Here is a 21,698-nt window from a genome sequence, read left to right as displayed (position 1 = left end):
GAATGCAACTATCTGTAGAATAAGAACTGTTCTTTAAAAAAAAAAAATCTCCCAAGTAGCCAGCATAGGTTCTTACACATAATAAGTGCTTTAAGTGTCTGGAAAATTGATGACCAGGATTAGTAGCTCAAAAGTCTCAGTTTTGTTCTCATTTTCCTATTTACTACTTCTCAATTTGGTTATTGTTAATATTTTCTTAATTCATTAGAAGATAAGCAATTTGAAGAACATCACTCAGAATGGTTTATTTTTGGTTTCTTTTCTAGCCTTTCCAAAATGATGATGTTTTGCGGGATGCAAAAGGGACAGATTAGGGTTTACATCCTAAAGAATAAAAGCTTAAAACTGACCGATATGGAACACTACTGGGACTACAGTATCCACGACAATGATTATGGACAAATCCAAGCCTTATATCCTAGCTATGATGACCGTTTTGTAGTGAGTTGTGGAGCTGATGGCAATATCTTTGTCTTTAATATCCTGTCTGAAGAAGAACTTGAGGAAGGTCTCAAAGCCACAGTGCCCCCTCCCAAGGTATGCAACCTTTCAAAAAAAATCTCAAACTCTTCTAAACTTTAGAGTTTCTTTGTAAAATAGAGTTAGTCTTTGCAGACTTTTACCTTAAGTCATTGGCATTGAGCATTCAGGTGATCTGATACAATACTGTTAGATTCAAATAGAAAGGGATCCATCCCCGTGGAGTTAGAAAACAACACATTAACATTATCTATGTTGTATTGTATTTTTTATTTATTTAAAAAAATTTTTTCCAATTACATTGTTAATCTGGATCAGAACTGCAGGCTCTGTGGTTGTGAATTTGACACTTCTGCTTTAATGGTAAGAGTCTTAGATGTAATATTATCAGAAAAACCTCAATTGAAATCTCAATTCAGAAACTTAGTAACTGTGTGACTATGGGCAAGTCACTTAAGCTCTCTGTGCACCTTCATTTTCTCTTCTTAAAAATTAAGATAATAGTGCTATTAACCTTAACATGGTTGTTCTGATGTTCAATGAGATATTGTATATAAAACATGTTAGGAAATCAGAAAGCTCTATATAAATACTAGCTGTTGTTATTGATCTACCACTAATTACCAGGGGAAAATCATACTACTTTTGTGGTTTTGTGAACTTATACATTGAGCTTCCACATTAAAAAAATGTTTTCCATATTTTCTTTTTAAAAATGAAAAAGTTTGCTGAGCACAAGTGGGGAGATACAATAAATTAAACTATTGCTATCCCAAGCAGCTGGCAAGAAATCTTGTGTAGTTCTAAGCCATGCATATTAACAAATTATTTTACTTTTCACAGAGTGGTATTGAATCAGAAAAACGAGCAGAAGATATTGAAGACCCAAATGCTTTTAGGTACCAAAGACATGACATCCAAGTGCTTTCAAACCCAATTTCTATACCTTATGAAAACAAAATGAATTTTTAAAAATGCACTAATTTTCTCATGTTTTGTTTCATTTTAACATCCATATTTCTTAACATGCTGGTTTTTGTTTTGTGTCTTCAGCATTGAGGGTGCCAGGCAAAAAAGGGAATATGACCAAATCATGAGGGAAGCAGAGGAAGTAAAGGCCCAAAAGAGGGAGAAGCTAAGTGAATTGAGGAGTGAGTTCGAGAGGTTACTGGTGAATAATTCTGAGTTACCAGAACACATGCAGCTTCACCGGACTGTAGGTTTCATGATATAGCCTATGATTATCTATCTGGGGGGAAGGAACTAGATATTTTTAGATTTCAACATAATTTGTATTCTAATAGATCCTTTTCCAATAATTTCAGAGATAACATTCATCAGTTAGTGAATGTTCAGTCAATAAGTATTTAATAAGACTGTTCTGTGTGCTAGATGTCTTAATTTTCAAGGTTGTGTCAACATTCCTCAAATCATAGAAAATTGCCTCGTCTCAGAGAGAGTCTCAGAGAGTTTAAATTGCTTATGGTCACAGAACCAGTGACTGCTAAAGGCTGAATTTGGATTCAGGTCTTCCTATTTACAAATTCAGCATTTTACTACATCATGCTATCTTTCTGACATAATAATAGTTATAAAGAAATGCTGTGGAGTAGTAGCTAAGGAGGTCATATCAAGAATCAGAAAGATTTGGATTCCAGTTCTATCCCTCAAAACATATAGATTGTGTGATCCTGGGTAATTCATTTAAATTCTCAGTGTGTCCAGGCAACTCTTGAAGATGATAAGTTGTAGAGAAAACATTTTTTCTCTGGCAAAAAAATTTCTACCTGAGGACTATTGACATTGATGAACTAATCCATCTGTTCAATGAAACTACACAAACAATTAGAATAGATACTAGTATAGATAGTTACTGAAGATGTATCTTGTAAATTCTAAAGCATTATATAATTGTAATAATTATTCCATATTATAATAATATCAAATTAGATATTCTATTATTAATCTGGAGAATAACAGCCAAATGGTTATAACAAAATTTCTTCTTAAAACATTTTGTAGGGGAGAAAACCCCAACAATCCATGTGATAGTTTGAGTTTTTCCATTTAAACCTATTCTTAAATTAAACTTCCATCATTATCCGTCATATTGTCTTGTTCATGTATTTCAGTCATATCTGCCCTGTTTAAGATTTTCTTGGCAGAGATACTAGAGTAGTTTTGCCATTTACTCCTTCAACTCATTTTGTAGATGAGGAAACTGAGACAAATGGGGTTAAGTGACTTTGCCAAGGGCCACACAGCTAACAGATTTGAACTCAAGAAGATGAGTCTTCTGGACTTCAGGACCAGTGACTTGTATACTATGCTACCTAGTTGCCACTTATATAAATCATATATTAATTTAAAATTTGTTATGCTATTCATACTAGTCCATCTAATATCATGCCCATATTTTTACTAAATAAAACTACCCAACCAATTATACTTGATAGTTTTTAAAGTATCATCTACTCAGGTGAATTCTTCATTAAGAAGCTATTTTTTTCTCTTTAACAAAAACTAACTAGAATTATGAGAAAATGGATCATCTCAATATGAGAGAATGTATGTATGAAATGTATGAAAGCTATCTACACAGATATACTTCCAACACGGATTTATGTTAAAATATTACCAAGAAAAAGTCCTATGTTGTATAAAAATATAGAAATGTTTTTGAAAATGATTAAAACGTTGTGTGCAAAGTAGTGTTTTTGTTATAATGGACACTCAGACTTTTAACTAGAAAAAGTGGATACATAATGAAGGTAAAACCCTGAAAATTGTGTTTAATGTAGTCCCCATATTTAGCAACATTCATGATAGTGAAACTCCATTCTCCATAGGAGTTTGATGTAGATACCAGAGTCCGAGAACAGACTGAACGAACGACAGTAAAGAAAATTAAACAAGTGGAAAGGGAACTTGCGTGGGAAAAAGAGAAACATCGACTTGCCCTGTTGAAATTACAGAAACGGTAAGATCCATATTGATTGTAAACTAACACACCATTGTAATGACTGACCATTTCTCTTCTCATTTCACCATTGTGGACTTCACGCAGTAACTCCTACTTTGATGGTTTTTTTCCTTCATTTCTCTTTCTCTCTTGAGCTTGGATTCCCTCACTCATTCAGCCTACCCATAGAGAAAGGCGTGTTTCCTCCTCTTCTCTTCCCTGCTGTTTCTGAAATCCATATCCAGCCTTTCTTTAAACTTTTTTTGAAAGGTGTTTTTAACATAATAACTATGAAGAAATATGCAGGGTTTGAAAATAGTGCCTCCCTCCAAAAATTTTCTAAAACTGAAAAACAACCTAGCCTTGCTATGATAACCCAAAACAGTGACCCCATTTGGGATTTTCTTGGCAAAGGTATTCTTTTTCCAGCTCATTATTAAATAGATGATGAACCAAGGCAAGCAGGGTTAAGTGACTTGCCCAGAGTTACAAGTGTTGGGGGCTGGATTTCAACTCATGAAGGCGAGCCTTCCTGATTCTAAACTCAGTGCTTTATTCACTACACCACCTAGCTGTCTAATAGTTTCTGACTTTTTGTTTGTTTTATTTTGTTTTTGAGAGACCATTGGGATTAAGTGATTTGCCCAGAGTCACATAGCTAGTGTTAAGTGTCTGAGGCTGAACTTGACTTCAGATCTTCCTGACTTCAGAGCCCATACTCTATCTACTGCACAATCTAGCTGCCCCTAGTTTCTGACTTTTTATGACTCTATTTGAGATTTCCTTGGCAAAAATTCTGGCATGAACCAGAAAGAGGATTATAGAGACTGAATATAATCCACAACATAGTATTTTCACCTTTTTTATTGTTTGCTTTTTTCTTATTTTTCCCCTTTTTGATCTAATTTTTCCTTTTAAAAAATAGCTTTTTATTTTCAAAATATGTACAAAGATAGTTTTCAACATTCACACTTGCAAAACCTTGTGTTCCATATTTTTCTCCTTCCCTTCCTTCTACCCCTTCCGAGAGAAAAGAATCCAATATGTTTTAAACATGTGCAATTCTTTAATTATTTCCACATTTATCATGCTGCACAAGAAAAATCAGATCAAAAAGAGTCCTTTTCCCTTTTTTATGATTTTTTTGGGATACAGATACAGTAGAGACACTGTTGGATCAAAAAGTATACAAAGTTTGATAGCCCTTTGGGGGTAGTTCTAAATTGCTCTCCAGAATGGTTGGATCAGTTCATGACTCCACCAACAATGTATTAATGTCCCAGTTTTCCCACATCCCCTCTAACATTTATCATTATCTTTTCCTGTGATCTTAGCCAATCTTTAGTGGTACTTATGAGTTGACTTAATTTGCATTTCTCTAATCAATAGCGATTTAGAGCATTTTTTATATGACTAGAAATAATTTTAATTTCTTCATCTGAAAATTGTTCATTTCCTTTGGTCATTTATCAATTGAAGAATGGCTTGCTTGTATTCTTAAAAGTTTGAGTCAGTTTTCTATATGTTTTAGAAATGAGGCCCTTATCAGAACCCTTGAATATAAAAGTTTTTCCCCAGTTTTCTGCCTCTCTTTTAATCTTGTCTTCACTGATTTTGTTTTGTACAAAAGCTTTTTAATTTAATATAATCAAAATAATCCATTTTTCATTTCATAATGTTCTCTAGTTCTTCTTTGGCCATCAATTCCTTCCTTCTCCACGTGATCTGATTTTTCTTGTTCAACATGATAAATACAGAAATATGTTTAGAAGAATTACACATGTTTAATCTATATTGGATGACTTGCTCTAGGGGAGGGGAGTGGGGGGAAAAGAGGGAGAGAAATTTGGAACATAAGATTTTGCAAGGTTAATGTTGAAAACTATCTTTGCACGTATTTTGAAAATTAAAAGCTATTATTAAAAACAAAAAAGAATAAATCTGAAGAAGAAAAAAGACAAAAGAGGAAAAAAAACTATCAAGTAAATACCATTGTAAAAAATACTGGCATACTCTGCCATTTCTATTCCAGCTCATTTTATAGAAGAGGAAACAAAAGCAAATAGGGTTAAGTGATTTGCCCAGGATCACACAAGTAGTAATTGTCTGAAGGTGGATTTATATTCAAGTCTTCCTAACTCCAGGCCTGATAGCATCAATGTACTGGGCCACCTAGCTGCCCAGAACTTCTTTAGTTTCTCCCTACTCTCTGACAAAAAAAACCACATTCATCTAGATGTTGTGCCTAATGTCAACACAATTTGAAACATTTCTTTTTTATTCCTTGGAACTGCATTCTATTGGAATTTATCCATCTATCTTTGGATCAATATTAAAAGAATACAGATTACCTTTAAATTCCTTCACTTTTCAAATGGTACTAATAGATTTTAAAGTGGAACAATGCTAATTTCACATAAGCAGGATTCTTTATATGTCAGTAGATGTTTTACACTGGGAGACTCCATGAGAAGTATCATCTTTTTATTTCTACATAGTAAGGTCACCTTGAGCCATTTTCTAACAGAGGCAAATAATGTTAAGTAATTTGGTCAAACATTGTATTCAGAAATATTCAGGACAGAAGGTTTACCCAAAGACAGGGGAAGGTCATTTGGCAGCTTTGTTGTGGAATTGGAATCATTTCCAAAGAGGGGTTAGGCTGGTTGGCCTTTAGGGTCCTTCTAATTGTGAGATTCTCTGAGGATGTTATCTGTGAACTCCTTAGATCCTACAAAGACACTTCCTTCCTAGTAGATGTCTGCCTCAGAAATCATCAAAGATTCCTTCTGCTAGATTAATAGAAGACAGTAAATTCCTTAAAGGCAGGAACTGTTAAATCTATTTTATTATTATATTCTATAATTTAAACAATAATATTTATTATTTCATATTTAATAACTAGCATCTATATTATACTTTTAGGATTTCACAAATATCACCTCATTTTGATCTCACAATTGTGAGAGGTAGGTGTTATTACATTTTACAGATGAAAAAACTGAGGGAAATGGAAGTTAATTGATTTACACAGATAAATGTGTGTCTCAGGTGGATTGGAAATAAAGTCTTTCTGACTCTGGTCCAGTGCTCTATCCACTCTGCCAACTAGCTGCTCTCTTTCTGTAGCTGTTCAGCAAATATTTTTTAATTGATTTCTCTAACATTGGATTAATAGTTGGTTATCTCTAAATTCAACATTGCAAAACCTTTTGTTCCAATTTTTCTCCCTATCTTCCCCATCCCCTCCCCTAGACAGCAAGTAATCCAATATATATGTCAAACATGTGCAATTCTTCTCTACATATTTCCATATTTATCATGCTGCACAAGAAAAATCAGATCAGAAAGGGGAAAAATGAAAAACAAAAAACAAAAAAGGAAGCAAACAACAAAAAAGGTTAAAAAATTATGTTGTGATCCATACTCAGTCCCCACAGTCCTCTCTCTGGGTGTAGAGGTTTTCTTCATGACTGAACAAATGGAACAGGTATGAATCCCCTCATTGTTGAAAAGAGCCATGTCCATCATATTTGATCATCGTGTGATCTTGTTGTTGTATACAATGTACTCTTGGTTCTACCCCCCTTCACCTAACATCAACTCATGTCTCTTCAGATCTCTCTGAAATTATTCTGCTGGTCATTTCTTACAGAACAATAATATTCCATAACATTCATATACTGAAATTTATTCAACCATTCTCCAACTGATGGGTATCCACTCAGTTTCCAGTTCCTTACAACTACAAAAAGGGCTGCTTCAAACAGTTTTGCACATCTGGGTTCTCTTTCTTTTTTATGATGTCTTTGGGATACAGGCCCAGTAGAGACTACCGCTGGGTCAAACGATATGCACACTTTGATGGCCCTTTGGGCATAGTTCCAAATTGGTTAGATCAGTTCACAACTCCACCAACAATACATCAGTGTTCTAGTTTTTCCATATCCCAGCAAGAAAGAAAGAAAGAAAAAAAGAAAGAAACAAAGAAAACTCTAAATGGAATTGGACATGACTAAACAACAATAACATAATGTGCTTTAGGAAATTTTAATGTGTCAAATGGCAAATAAAAGAAACAGAAGGAACTCTGTGTAACTTATTCATTTTAAATGGTTTTGTCAGTGAGTGTAGCTAGACTGGTACCCTGGATCATATCCCAAGTGTATGTAATCCAATGTGAGAATCTTTCTGTGTTGTCTCTGAAAGGAAGGAGAACAGGTCCTATGCTCTGAAACTAGCTGAATATGAAAGTTAATTCTCAGTGACCATAATACATTTTGATACATTTTGATCTTAGAATCTAACAGCAAGTGGCTATGATTTAACAGACACTGATTGAGCTGGAAATCTCAGAGAAACTCAGAAGGGCCAAAGATTGTTGGTGAGCTTTTTTTTTTTTTTTAAATGTGTTGAGACTTTAAAATTTAGTTTATAATTTGTAGGGCATTTTCAAGAAATTCCCTTAGATTCTTTTGTTCTTTACTGTATAAAAATATGTATATCTGTAATAGTTGCCAATTTTTTGCAATCATAAGTAGATGATGTAAATAAAATTTCCAGAAAGTTGAAGATTTTCCTTAAACACCAACACTTAATAAAAGTTTTAAATTACTTTTTGTTGGCCCTTCCATTTAATTGCTTTGTGTCTCTGGTTTAATTTATAGTTAAAAGATCATTATTGACATGATTAGTTTACACTAGTTAATGAGTCATTTGATGACAATTGTGTAATGAGTACTAATTGTTAAATTATTATTTGTGGATCCTGGGATGGGAACAGGACATTCAGAATTAGATCGCTGTGAAATATGATCTGAAGCTGGCTAGATAAAGTGGGTTAGATGAGTTTATAGTTACTTAGCCATCAAGATAGCTTAGCCCCAGGAAGAATTCCAAATTGAGGGAATTCATTCCCCTAAAGATTTTGGAGATCTAGTTCAAGAGATGCTGTTCTAATATGAAAATAATGATCTACCTGTTGGTAGGCAATATCAAAGTCTTAGCTTAGGCTGTATTATATTTTTGCTTCCAAAAATTTTGTTACTTGTCTTTTAACTGCTTGTTTTAAGTTTTTCCTAATTTCCTAGCTCCATGAAGTTGCAGTTCCTTGTCCTTATCCAATTCGGGTGTCTGCAATGTATCCCTGAATTTGTTGTTTGGGATAATATAGATATATTTTGGGATAATATAGATATATTTGTTTATCAAAGTATTGTCTATTCATTGTTATTTAGGTTATGAAAACAATGGGTCACAAAGAATGAGAAAAATGTGAAATGATTGCAAACTTTACACTTGAATAACAACAGGACAAACATTTCCTTTATTTTCATTTTCTAAGATTTCGAGATGTACTAGAATTTGACACCGTTATCGTCCATGCTATACAGACTGAACACAAAATTTCCACATATCGGCTTTTGAAACTCTCAGGGAAGTACACCAGAGCCAGGCAAATGAGTCAAGCAGATAGAAGAATAAGCAAGTTTGAGAGGAAAGAAAAAGAAGTATCTCTCAAGAAAGAGAGCCAAAAAGATACAGGTAATCTTAATGGAAGAACAGCATGTTGATTCTTTTTAAATTTGGATTTCAAACTTTTTTCTGTATTTGGTAAACAACTTTTGGTTGTGTCACCAAATCTACTTCAAGGTCAAGCTTTTGGTTCCTTCCTTCCATGCTAACAATTAAAAACAGAGTGCTGGAAGCAAAAGATCAGCAGTGATTAAAGATGTGGTATGGCTGGAAATGAGTAACTCAGTTCATCTAACAGTTTTCACTTCTAATTTCTCTTTCATGACCACTCCTTTATATACTGTCCTGTTTCCCTGCGTAAACTTAGGGAAAAAGTTTACTTTATGTCAAATCATAGAAATAGGCTAAGGATGTGAGATGTTTACATCAATAATCTGTTTTTCATCTTCTAATCCAGCAGTCAGCAAACATTTATTTTTTAAAATTTATGAATTATTTTCTAACAATTTTTTAAAATTTTGAGTTTCAAATCTCTCTTTCCCTTCTACCCTCTCCCTATTCACTGAGAAGGTAAGCAAAACAATATCAATTATACCTATAAAAACATGCATATTTCCCCCAAAATAAAAAAAAGTAAGTGACTTTTGTACTTATAATTTGCATTTAATTCAATTTAATTTAATTGCTGGAAGTGGACAGCACTTTTTTTATGAATCCTTTGGAATTGGGTTGGACGATTATATTGATCAGAGTAAGCAAGTCTTTCACAGTTAATCATTATTTCAACATTGCTGTTACTATTACACTCACCACTTGGTTATTCTCATTTTATACTACATCACACAGTTCATTTAGATTTTCTGCAAACATTTATTAGGCAATTACTGTGTGCCATGCATTGTACTAAGTTCTGGGAATACAAAGAAAGATAAAAATACCATCTTTGTTCTCAAGGAGCTCACATTTTAATGGGGAAGATACTATGTAAATAACTGTACATGAGATATATTCATTATAATTGTATGGTAATCTCAGAGGGAAGGCAATTGTTGAGGGGAGTGAGAAGGGAGGATCCTGGGAAAGGCTTTCTGCAACTGTGTTGAAGAAAGTCAGGGAAAGTAGGAGGAGGAGAGGAAAGGAAGAGAGAAAGCATTTCAGGCATGGTGATGGGAAGATGAAGGAACATTGAAATTTATGAGGAATAACAGAGGGCCAGTGTTACTGAATTATAGATTATGTGGACAGGAGTACGGTGTAAGAAGTCTGGAAATAAATAATTTTTGAAGGTCTTTAAATATCAAAAAGAGGACAGATAGATGGTATAGTGGATAGAGTGCCACAGTTACATTCAGGAAGACTCAACTTCCAAAGTTCAAATCTGGCCTCAGAAATTTACTAGCTTTGTGGCCCTGGGCATGTCACCTAACCCTATTTATCTCAGTTTCCTCATCTGTAAAATGAGCTGGAGAAGGAAATGGAAAACCACTGCAGCATCTCTAGCAAGAAAACCCCAAATGGGATCACAAAGAGTAGGACAGAATTAAAAATGAAACAACAAAAATAGATTTTTATATTGTGTCTTGGATAATAGGGAGCCCCTGGAATTTATTGAGTAGCAAGGTGAGACTTGCGCTTTCAGAAAATTGTCCTTAATCTTAATGTTCCACCTGCTTCCAGGGCTTTAACAGTGAGGATAAAACTATTTGGGTCATAATTACAAGAACTTTTCTTTCCTTCTTTTCCCAATCACCTGCTTCCTATGACAATGCACTCAATGAGTATTAAGTGATTTGGAAACAGGGAATGACAAAAATGTTCAAATAACATTACCAGCTGCTGATCAGGCAATTCTTTGTGACCAGTTTCCCTGAAAACAAGTGACTATCACTTTACTAAGACTAATTATAATCACCCTCCTTCAGCCAACAGTCAATAAAACAGTGACCTGTCATTAACTGTGAAATGACTTACCGAGTATCACACAGTTAATAAATATTTGAGGTGAGATTTGAACCTTCCCGCCTCCAACGCCAGTGCCCTATCCATTTATCATATTGCCTTTCATTTAAACCCTCAGAAGGGAGAATTTCCACAGATTCTCTGAGAGCAGCAGAATTCTGTGTTGACATTTGGCTTAAGGTTGAAAATGGAAAGATGACAACAAACAGAAAAGATTAATATCCCACTCCATCAATGAGTAGAGTATTACTCTCCTCCAATAAAGGAGAGAGTCCCCCTTTGGGAGTAGGGCCACAAAAGAAAAATGGAAGACATCTGATTATCATATCAAACTAATTTTACCATCAAGGACAGCAGAGCCGACATATTTGGACTTTTACATTATAGTTCAGAATGCACTCATAGGGGATAATAAATATGAGGAAAGCAGTTAGATTTAATGATAAAGGAGGTTCATGCTAGAGGCTACATAGTTGGCAACAGAATAAGGTGCTGAGAACTTGATACACTACATATATGAAGGAAGAAAAATACAGAAGAAAAATATAAGAAAAAGAGTCTCAGACCTGACTATTATCATAAAAAGACATCTGAGAGAACATCATTTTCTATAGACCTTCATATTCTACCTTCCTAGTTATGCAAAATCTTTGTATTAGTCACATACATATGAAGGCCTCCTCAATAAGAGTGTTAGTAGGGAAGAGGCGTACTTTCACAAACAATTCAATAAACCACATTATCATTTCATAATTGACTGAAAGATTTACAGATTATAAGATTGTGCTATGTTTATTGTTTATTGATTATGAAAATATATTTGATTCTACAGACCTGAAATTCTTAAAGTGGGGCTTGTGACCCTATATGGGATCTCATAAATGAATATGAGAACCCTAGAATTATGATTTATTATTAGTAAATATTTGATTTGTATACCTATTTTATCTATCTATATACCCGGGGTCATGTAAAAATGAAATGTCATTGCAAGAAGAAAAATTTAAGAAGCTCTGCTGTAGACCAGTGAGGAACTTCAAAAGCTTACTTCCAACATTCCTCAATTATGTATTAGAATAAATCAAAATTAATCAAAAGATATAACAAACAACTCTGTCCATCGACCTTCTGATCATGAACATCAATCAAAGCATAAGGCAGGGACATGTATCCTCATCAGAGATGTTCACCATTGGGATGGAACCTGTTCAGCACAGAGTCCAAATTGGATTTGTGAATAGTATGGATCTCCAGACATACCTATTTGTAGATTGCATTATGGTATTGTGTTTATCAAAAGATGAAGACATCAAAAGTCTCTGAAAGATCCATGAGCATCTGCTTCCACCATGAACACAGGAAGTAACCAAGTGAATAAAGAACATCTACTGTTGAGATTATGATTTGCAATTGGATAGACAACTTATAGAATTTGTTTATCAGTATACATATCTGGGACAGACAGTTCAGAGGGATTTTGAAATGAGGAAAAGGAGCTGAAGGAGAGAACCCAGAGTTGAACAGGAAAAGGAGAGGAGACTATATTACTTTTAAGAGACCATAGAATTCCATTAATTCTCTGAGCTTTCCCCAAAACAAAGGTCTATCTTTTTAACGCTAATATTCTGCTGAAGTTGTGTAGTTGAGAAACATGAAGCATAAGAGTCTCTGAAGAAGTGATGATGAATATCACATAGAAGGCAATGGAAAGTCTCACGGTAGGTGTAAGACAATCTTTCCTTCTCCTCCCTCCTTATTGCCCTCTGGTTACAGGCTTAAAGATCTGCTTCCTCAAAGTATACTCCAAACTTGGCCAACTCCTGCTGAAATCCTTTCTTTGAGATATGTAGAAGTATATATTTATATATGTGTGTATGTGTATACATAGACATGTATATAGGTACATGTGTGCATGTGTGTGCATATTTATAATATACATACAAATATATTATATATAGTTTCAGTTGCATCTGAGTCTTTGCGACTCCCATTTGAGATTTTCTTGGCAAAGATACTGGAGTGGTTTCCCATTTCCTTCTCCAGATCATTTTACAAATGAGGAACAAATAAGGCAAACAAGGTCACACTACCAGTGAGTGTCTGAGGCCAGATTTGAACTCAGGAAGATAATTCTTTTTGCTTTCAAGTCTAGAACTCTGTCCCCTGCACCACCCAACTGTGATATAGATAATGATGTTGATATAGATTGGATTATAGATATATAAAAAGACAGAAGGGTCTAATTCTTCCAAACAATCTTCAAATACTTCCCATGTATCACTTTTTGATTTTATGAGATGGCTTGAAGCACTTCCCTCTTTCCAGATTAATACCTGATTGGCCCTTAGTTTTCTACTTTGATTGATTGGGTCTACAACTCTATAGAGAAGTTGTGTTAATTGATAAAAGTACTAGGGAATAGAGCACCTTAATGATTATATTAATTGGAATTGTGGGATATAAAATACCTATCTTATAATATCCTCCAGAATTTTAATGAATATATTGGGCAGCCAAGTGGTATAGTATATAGATGCTGGGCTTGGAGTCAGTAAAATCTGAATTCAATCTGATCTCAGACACTTAACTTTGGGACCTGGGCAAGTCACTTCACCCTGTTTGCCTCAGTTTCCTGATTTGTAAAATGAGCTGGAGAAGGAAATGACAAATCCCTCCAGTATCTTTTCCAAGAAAACCCCAAAATAGGGTCATGAAGAATCAGACAGAACAGAAATTACTGAACAACTAATGAATATGTTGGAATTGGAACATTTGCAATTAAAATGCTTGATGGCTTCATTTTGTTCTTCATTGAAAAGATTTTTAAAATGTTTTGAACAGTGCCAGTCACTACTGGACCAGAGGAGATTTTTGCAGAAAAGGAAAAGAAAAAGCGATACAGGACCCTAGCTGATATCATGGTGGAAAACCAAATCGCTAAAATGAAAAAAATTATGATAAAAGCTGAAAAAGCCCAAAATAAGATTTTACAGCGGAGAAGAGAATGGGAGGAACTGTGAGTCTTATTTCAGAAACTCTATCATTCCATAAAAGGATGTTGCAAAAAAAAAAATTCCTTACTTTTTTTGGGGAAGGAAAGGGCAATGTAATTGGGGGTAAGTGACTTCCCAGGGCTACACAGCTAGTTAAATGTCTCTCTCTGAGGTCAGTCATATTTGAACTCAGATCCTCTTGACTCTAGGTCTGGTGCTCCATCTACTGCACCATCTAGCTGTCCCCCTACTTTCTATTGTTAAAAAAAGACAAAAAACATATAAAAATAATAGTAAATCAATAAACATTTACAAAGTGTTTACTATGTGCCGGGATTATAAAGGCTAATTCCTTCTCACACACACACACACACACACACACACACACACCCCATAAAATAAAACACAAAAATTTTAGGGCAGCTGGCAGCATTATAACATTGAGGATAGAATGTTTGTCCTTGAGTCTGGAAGACCTGAGTTCAAATCTAGCCTTAGATATTTTCTAGCTATATGACTGTGGGCAAGTCATTTCACCTCTGTCTGCCTCAAATTTCTAAACTTTAAGTAGGCATCCTAATGTCAACCATAATATCTGTAATGCATTTGACACAATGCCTAACACATAGCAGGTGCTTAATAACTGCTTATTTCATTAAATGCTTTTCATGATACAAACAGTTCCTGCCCTCAAGGAGCTTACATTCTAATGAAAAAGAAATTGTGTAAACCATGTAGTATGACACAGGAAGATAGATCAATTAGTTGATCTATAGATATACACAAATGTAAATGGGAAGTAATCTCAGTGGGAAGGTGTCAGGTTCAGGATTTATACCTAGTTTTTTTTATTCCAAGTCCAGTGCTTTTGTCCTGGACCATATTTAGTTTGTTTTTGTTGTTTAGTCTATTTTTCCTCTCCAATAGATACAAAAGTAAACCTGAGGATGATTATGAAGATCCCAAAGATGTACTGGCCATTAAAGAAGCCCAGAATAATATGGGTGACTTCAACCTCAAGACTGCCCCAGACTACAAGATTCCTGAACAAATGCGCATAAATGCTGCCAAGAAAGAGGAGGAAATTGGGATTCTAGAAGCAATGGTACAGATTTTTTTTTTTAACTGAATGTTTTGAGTAAGGAATCTTTGCTTTTAAAAGTTTAACTATGACACTAAGTATTAAAGAGAACATAGGAGTAATAACTCCTGTTAATTTTAAGGTTCACAGAGCATTTTCCTCACAATCCCTATGAAATAGAAAAATATAAGTATGATTTTTCCCATTTTAGAGATATAGCTCAGAAATGGCAAAGTGACAGATTTGGTCAGGATAACATAGCTAAAAAAGTACTAAAGAATAGACTTAATTCTATTCAATGTCCCTTCATTGGCCTCGGATATAAGAAGATATAGTCAGAAAGCCCGGCTGAACCGTATCTAGTACATTTGGAAGAAATCTGTAATAGAGATGATAAAATATTTGAAAATACAGAGAGGTCAATTTTTAAGATACTTCAAAAAAGGGATCATAAAATTATAGATTTAGAGCTGGCAGGGGCCTCAGAAGTCATCTAGTCCAACAATGGGAGCCCAGAGAGATTAAGTCACCTAGGAACAAAGAGATACTAATAGGATTTGACTTCAGATACAGGATGTCCCAAAAGTTGTAGTACACTTTTAAGCTATTTATGCTTATTTAATTAATTTATTTAAAATAATAAAATCATAAAACATTTAAATACAATGTTTTTCCACTGTGACATAAAATATCAAATCATTGAAAAAAAATCACGTATAGCGTTATTTCTGCCCCCTTCCCTTAAGTGTATTTCAAGTGTATGTCAGCAACTACTTACCCATAGGCATGCTTTACCATCCCTAGAGAATCTTTATTAAAATGATGGTTGTTGTTTTGTTGTTTAGTTATTAGTCATGTCTAACTTTTTATGAGCCCACTTGGGGTTTTCTTGGAATGGTTTGCCATTTCCTTCTCCAGCTCATTTTACAAATAAGAAAATGGAGGCAAACATATGTTAAATGACTTGACAGCTAGTAAGTGAGATCATATTTGAATTCAAGACCTCCTGATTCCAAGCCAACTGCTCTATCCACCATAGCACAGTGGTTCCTACATGAATTAAGATTTACCTCAGTGAAAATAGAAGGAAACAGAATTTTTTTTCACAAATGATTTTTACAGTAAGTCACATACAAAGGTATAGAGCAGTGGTTCTCAAAATATAGTCTAGAGAATCCTGGGGATCTCTGAAACCCTTTTAGAGGGTCTACAAATTCAAAAATAGTTTTTATTTCCAATATGGTAAATGTCTATAAATATAATCCAGATAAACAAAAACGCTTTGGAGAGATCCTCAATAATTTTTAATATGATAAAGATATTGAAAACAAAAGTTTGAGAACCACTGGTATAGAGAATATAAGGTATATTGTATATATAATATAAGGTATATGTTCTATATTACACAAAGGTATAAGAAAATATAAGATCCCATGTATTTATGTTTGATGATTACCATTTCCCTTCCTGCCAAATTATTTTTAAATTAAAAGTTACCCTCCAGTATAGCTGAGTTAGGGGTGAGGTTTGCATAGGTTTGGAAGCTGGTTAGGGGAGCATTATGAAATGAGGATAGGTATAGTTTTATTGCAGATAAAATCCTCAGTTGACTATCTTGGAGAGGATGAGATGAAGCCTATTATTTCAAGTCTGCTTGAATGATCACCTACCTTTAGGATCATTGAACTGCTCCAACTTTGGACATTTTCACTTTAGGCTTAGCATCCCCAGTATCCTAAGTTAAAACTTCTTAAGCTGTGAATTGTGATCCCATATGGGGTCACATAACTGAATATGGGGGATTGTGAAAAATTTGACAGCAGTAAAAGGTATCAAGTATAATTATATGTGTACCAAAGAATTGTTTTAAAACAAATTTCTTCATGATTTATTATTAGCAAATATTTGATTTATATGCTGATTTTATATACCTGTATAACTAAGGTCACAAAAATTTCTCAGGCAAAAAGAGGTTCTTAGTGGAAAATGTTTAAGAAGCCCTGACCTAAGTGATTTGTCTGAGATAATCAGGGTGCTCTATGGTAGTCAAGATTAAAACCCAATTTTCCTTTTCTTCTACTTAGGGCTCTTCTTTCTTCATAGAAATATAAAGGTATATTAAAATTGTAACAGGAAGGTGACTGATTATACTTACCCTTTAAGAAGTTTATATGCTGTTTGAAGGATAAATTGGAGAAAGGATAGACTTGAAGCAGGAAGATGAATTATGAGACTATTGTAATCTCCTGTAAGAGGCAATGAGGATTTAAATGAAAGTGATAACTGTGTGAGTAAAGAGGATACAAGTGCAAGAAGAGATTTGAGGACAAAACTGGCATGTCTTGGCAACTAATTAAAAATGGGGAGTGGGAAGAAAATGAAGAAGAATGACACTGAAGTTTTAAAATAGAAGGATGGTAGTGTTTTTAACACTAAAGAAGTTTGGATAGAAGGAGGGGGTTCATGGGAAAAACAATGAATTGTACTTGTGAGAGAGAGAAAAAAAAGAGAAGGTGAAGAGAGAGAAAGAGAGAGAGAGAGACAGAGACACACACAGAGAAAGAGAAAAAGAGAGCGAGAAACAGAGAGAGACAGAGAAATAGAGAAAGAACAAGAGAGAGAGAGACAAAGAGACAGAGATACACAGAGAGAGACAGAGAGAAAAAGAGACAGAAAGAAAGGGCACAATATGAAAACTCACAGAAGATAGGTCCAGGAGTGTGAGAATTAAAAATAAATTGGTAATTAAGAGGATCATTGATGACTCAGGAAGTCCACTTTCTACTTGAGAGATGAGGTCAGAAGTCAAATTGCAAATTTTTGAGATGGAAATAAAAGAAATAGAAGTAGCATTTTTTCCTAATAGTTTGTCTGTGAAAGGAAAAAATGTAGAACCATAATTTGAGAGGCTGTTAAAGGTCAAGTGAGAGTTCTTTGATGATGGGAGATAAATGGATTGTATATTTGCAGGCAGCAGAGGAGCATTAGATAGGGAGACACTGAAGATAGAGGTGGGGAGGGAGGGCTATGATTCTGGGCAATCTTCTGGAGATTATGGGAGGGTATAGGATGGATGAAAAAAGCAAGAGAAGTTGACTTTGTTGAGAAAGGTTACCTTTTCATTAGAGACTGCAGTAAAGGAGGAGAGATATACAGGACTTTTATATTCTCATAAAACTTCAGAGACATCAGAGGGATGCAGGCGCATGTACACACACACACACACACACATACACACATCTCTTGGACTAAGAAATACAATAAAGAGGCAATCAGTAAGCAAAGCTGTGGGAGAACAAACAGGGGCCCATATGAATCCACTACATTATAGTGTCATTAGGAAGAAATTCCTTGATTGACGTGGGAGGCAAAATACATCCTTAGACTAGCTCTGTGACCCTGGATAAGGAACTAATCCTTGTATGTCTCATTTTCCTGATCTGTGAAATAGAAATAATAACATCTACCTTTTTTATTAAAGTTTTTTATTTACAAAGCATATGCATGGGTAATTTTTCAATACTGACCTTTGCAAAGCCTTCTGTTCCAATTTATTCCCTCCTTCTCCCCCACCCCTCCCCTAAATGGCAGGCAGTCCAACACATAATATATGCCCTCTTAAGGGTCTCTCTGATGATCAAATAAGATATGCTTCACCAGCCTTAAAACACTATATAAAGTGTAGCTATGATTATGATTACAATGTCTTAAGTCTACAAGGGAGGAAAAAAGTAAGATTAGTAGGGAAATAAGCCTGTTCACTGAAATAACATGACTTAAGCTAATTATGTTCCAAGACGATAATGTTTGACCTTACCATAGATAGGAAATCCTCTACTGTGTGACAATTTCTGTCACTGGGTTTACTTTTTCTTCTTGTTCCAGACTCACGAAAAGAAGTTTAATATGAACAAGTGCATCATATCTCTTCGAGATCAGAAAATTGCTGTTATTGAAGAGATCCAGTGCCTGGTACAAGAGTTGAAAACCATTCACTCCATCTTGCCTGAAAATAAACATCTTCCTATACCTGAGGTACCCCAATTACATCCTGAGGAAGTGCCAGAAAGAAAATACCAGTATGATGAAGAAATTTTATTGGAGTTTAAGCTAAAGCAGGAGGACAGACCTGTGGAGGAAGAGCAGAAAGAAGAAGAGCCAGAAGTTGTTAAGGGCTTTGCTGGAGGAATAACTAAAGCTACTCTCAGGGAAGCAGACTTGGGAAAGCAAGAATCTAAGATAGGAAAATTTCCTTTACTGACTTTACCAGAAGTTCAAAAGCCAGTGGAGTTTCCAAAGACAGAGCCAACTGAAGTGGAACTAGAGATCATGAAGAGGGAAGAAATCAGGAATACATATATGCAGCAACACTTAATCGACAGGGTAAGGGAAAAGGACAGTTATCTATGAAGAATTCTTCCCTAACTAGGGCTGGAGTTAAAAAAAAAAAAAACTTTTACTTTAATACTCTTCCCTACTCTCCCCTTTTTAGCTCTCTGAAATGTGCTTCCTAGCTAGGTAACCTGGGCCCCAGAATTTCTGCAGGAACAGGGAAAGGATTTACCACCCTACAGTTGTTTGTCAACCAGCTAAAAACAAAGCAACAGAAGAAAATGCAGTCAGAGTTAGTAGCAGGGATGCTTTGGACCACTTTTCAGGCAATCAGGATTCAAAAGTAATCAGATCTCTCCAAGGAACCTGACCAACATTATGTCCCCCCTCAAGCTCTATTCATAAGTTGATTATGTGATTAGTACCATAGGGTAATAGCAATATTTGAAATGTGTTCTGAACTACTTTCTCTCCTTGAGAAACATCTATTGATATTTTGAGTTGAGTTGAGTTGATACTGAATTCTATAATGATTTATTATTGCCAATCTATTTAAGTCTTTCCTCTGCTTGACTTTCAATGAAAGGTCTTCCAAAATCTGTTCTTACTTTCTCCCATATAAATTCTACAAAATTCTAGATTCACATGAAGGAAGATCAGAAGAATATTAATCAAGGGTGAAGTTAGGGAAGCATGGATAGAGTGGAGTTTTAAGTATTCATAAAGAACCAGTTTATAAGGATTAAAGGAAAAACTGGGGGATAGGAGACTGTGGTCAGAGAAAGTTTTTAATAGTATTTTATATGTATATATGTTATAATTTTTAATATTCATTTTTATAAAATTTTGAGTTCTAAATTTTTCTTTCTCCTCTCTCCTCTTTCCTAAAATAGTAAACAATTTGATATAGGTTATATATGTGTAATCATGTAAAACATATTAATCATGTTATGAAAGGAGAAACAGACTAAAAGAAAAATCATGAAAAAAATTGTGAAAATACTATGCTTTGATCTACATTCAGAGTCCCGATGGACTTCCTATGCATGTGGATAGCATTTTCCATCATGAAACCTTTGTAACTGTCTTGTATCATTGTATTGTGGAAAAGAATTAAGTCATTTCTATTTGATCACCACACAATGTTGTTAATGTGTACTATGTTCTGGTTCTATTCATTTCATTTTATGCCATGTAAGTTCATATATTTCTTTCTAGGCTTTTCCCCCCTGAAATTTGTCTGCTCATCATTGCTTATTGCACAACAATATTCTTTTACATTCATATATCACAGCTTGTTTAGCCATTTCCCAACTGATAGGCATCCCTTCAATTTCCAAATTTCTTGTCACAAAAAAGAACTGCTAAAATTTTTTTTTAACATTTAAGTCCTTTCCCTGTTTTATGATCTCTTTAATTTATAAACTTAGTAGAGATATTGTTGGATCAATGGATATGCACAGTTTGGTTGCCATTTGGGGCAAATTCCAAATTGCTCTCCAGAAATGTTGGAGCAGTCCACAATTTCACCAACAATTCATTAGAATCCTAATTTTCCCCATATTCTCTACAACATTTATCATTTTCCTTTTCTTTCATATTAGTCAATTTTATACATGTGAGGTGGTATTTGAGAGTTGTTTTATTTGCATTTCATAGAAAGTTTTTTAAGAATTTTGGATCATAGAAGAAGAAAAATTTAAGATGATGGGGAGATAAAAAGATGCCATTTGTAAGGTTCTTATGAATCTTAAAGGAAGAGAGTTTGTTGAATGATAGTGGCAGAGGAACTAGAAGTGACAATGAGGATCTAATATTATGTTTCCTCCTTTCCAGAATATTTCCTCTCCTCTAGAGTTAGTTACTCCTCCTCATCTAGTACTTCAACCACTTAAGTACTAGGCAGGAAATAAAGAAATCTAGGATAAAGAGGCATTTGTTAATAATAGCTTTAAGAAGCTGTAACATATAATAAGATATTATATATTATATATGTAATATAATGTAATAAGCTTCAATATTTGTTAATAAGGTCTTAAGGGAATAGGAGGGCAGAAAATGATGTGGATAGTGGAGGGGTAGTACTGAGAGAGTTAAGGAGAAGAGTATGAAAAAATAGGATGGGGAGAGGATATTTAGCAGATGTTGACTCTGGAATAAGTGCAAAGATAACTCTGGATAAGAGAAAAAGGAGTTAGAAATTTTTCTGCCATATAATGGGAACAATGACTGAACATGGAGAAAATATAATTTCTCACTGTCACTTGATTTCCAAAAGACCCTAGATATCATAGTTCTAAGATCCAGGTGGTTGAAAACAAACAAACAAATAAAAAACAAGTTGGTGATTAGGTCCCTGGGGACTTGGCTGAATTCATTCCATATAGCTGTTCTGTATCTTCATCGCAAAATAGCA

At 34.5% G+C, this 21,698-nt stretch overlaps 1 protein-coding gene across 2 annotated transcripts in view; it reads left to right on the top strand.

Annotated features, from left to right (window-relative positions):
- The window catches only part of CFAP44 (cilia and flagella associated protein 44), a 113,135-nt gene that overhangs the window by 60,344 nt on the left and 31,093 nt on the right, over positions 1 to 21,698 (top strand). For both annotated transcript variants that reach the window (XM_051985300.1, XM_051985299.1), the window contains 8 exons: positions 267 to 537; positions 1,324 to 1,379; positions 1,534 to 1,696; positions 3,330 to 3,460; positions 8,787 to 8,986; positions 13,718 to 13,892; positions 14,797 to 14,974; positions 18,836 to 19,333. In XM_051985300.1, coding sequence (XP_051841260.1) covers positions 267 to 537; positions 1,324 to 1,379; positions 1,534 to 1,696; positions 3,330 to 3,460; positions 8,787 to 8,986; positions 13,718 to 13,892; positions 14,797 to 14,974; positions 18,836 to 19,333 — 1,672 coding nt within the window. The remainder of the gene's footprint in view (positions 1 to 266; positions 538 to 1,323; positions 1,380 to 1,533; positions 1,697 to 3,329; positions 3,461 to 8,786; positions 8,987 to 13,717; positions 13,893 to 14,796; positions 14,975 to 18,835; positions 19,334 to 21,698) is intronic.

This window comes from Antechinus flavipes, chromosome 3, assembly GCF_016432865.1.
Source record: "Antechinus flavipes isolate AdamAnt ecotype Samford, QLD, Australia chromosome 3, AdamAnt_v2, whole genome shotgun sequence".
In the NCBI taxonomy this organism is placed as follows: Eukaryota; Metazoa; Chordata; class Mammalia; order Dasyuromorphia; family Dasyuridae; genus Antechinus; species Antechinus flavipes.
This window is presented reverse-complemented; position numbering and strand designations above follow the sequence as displayed.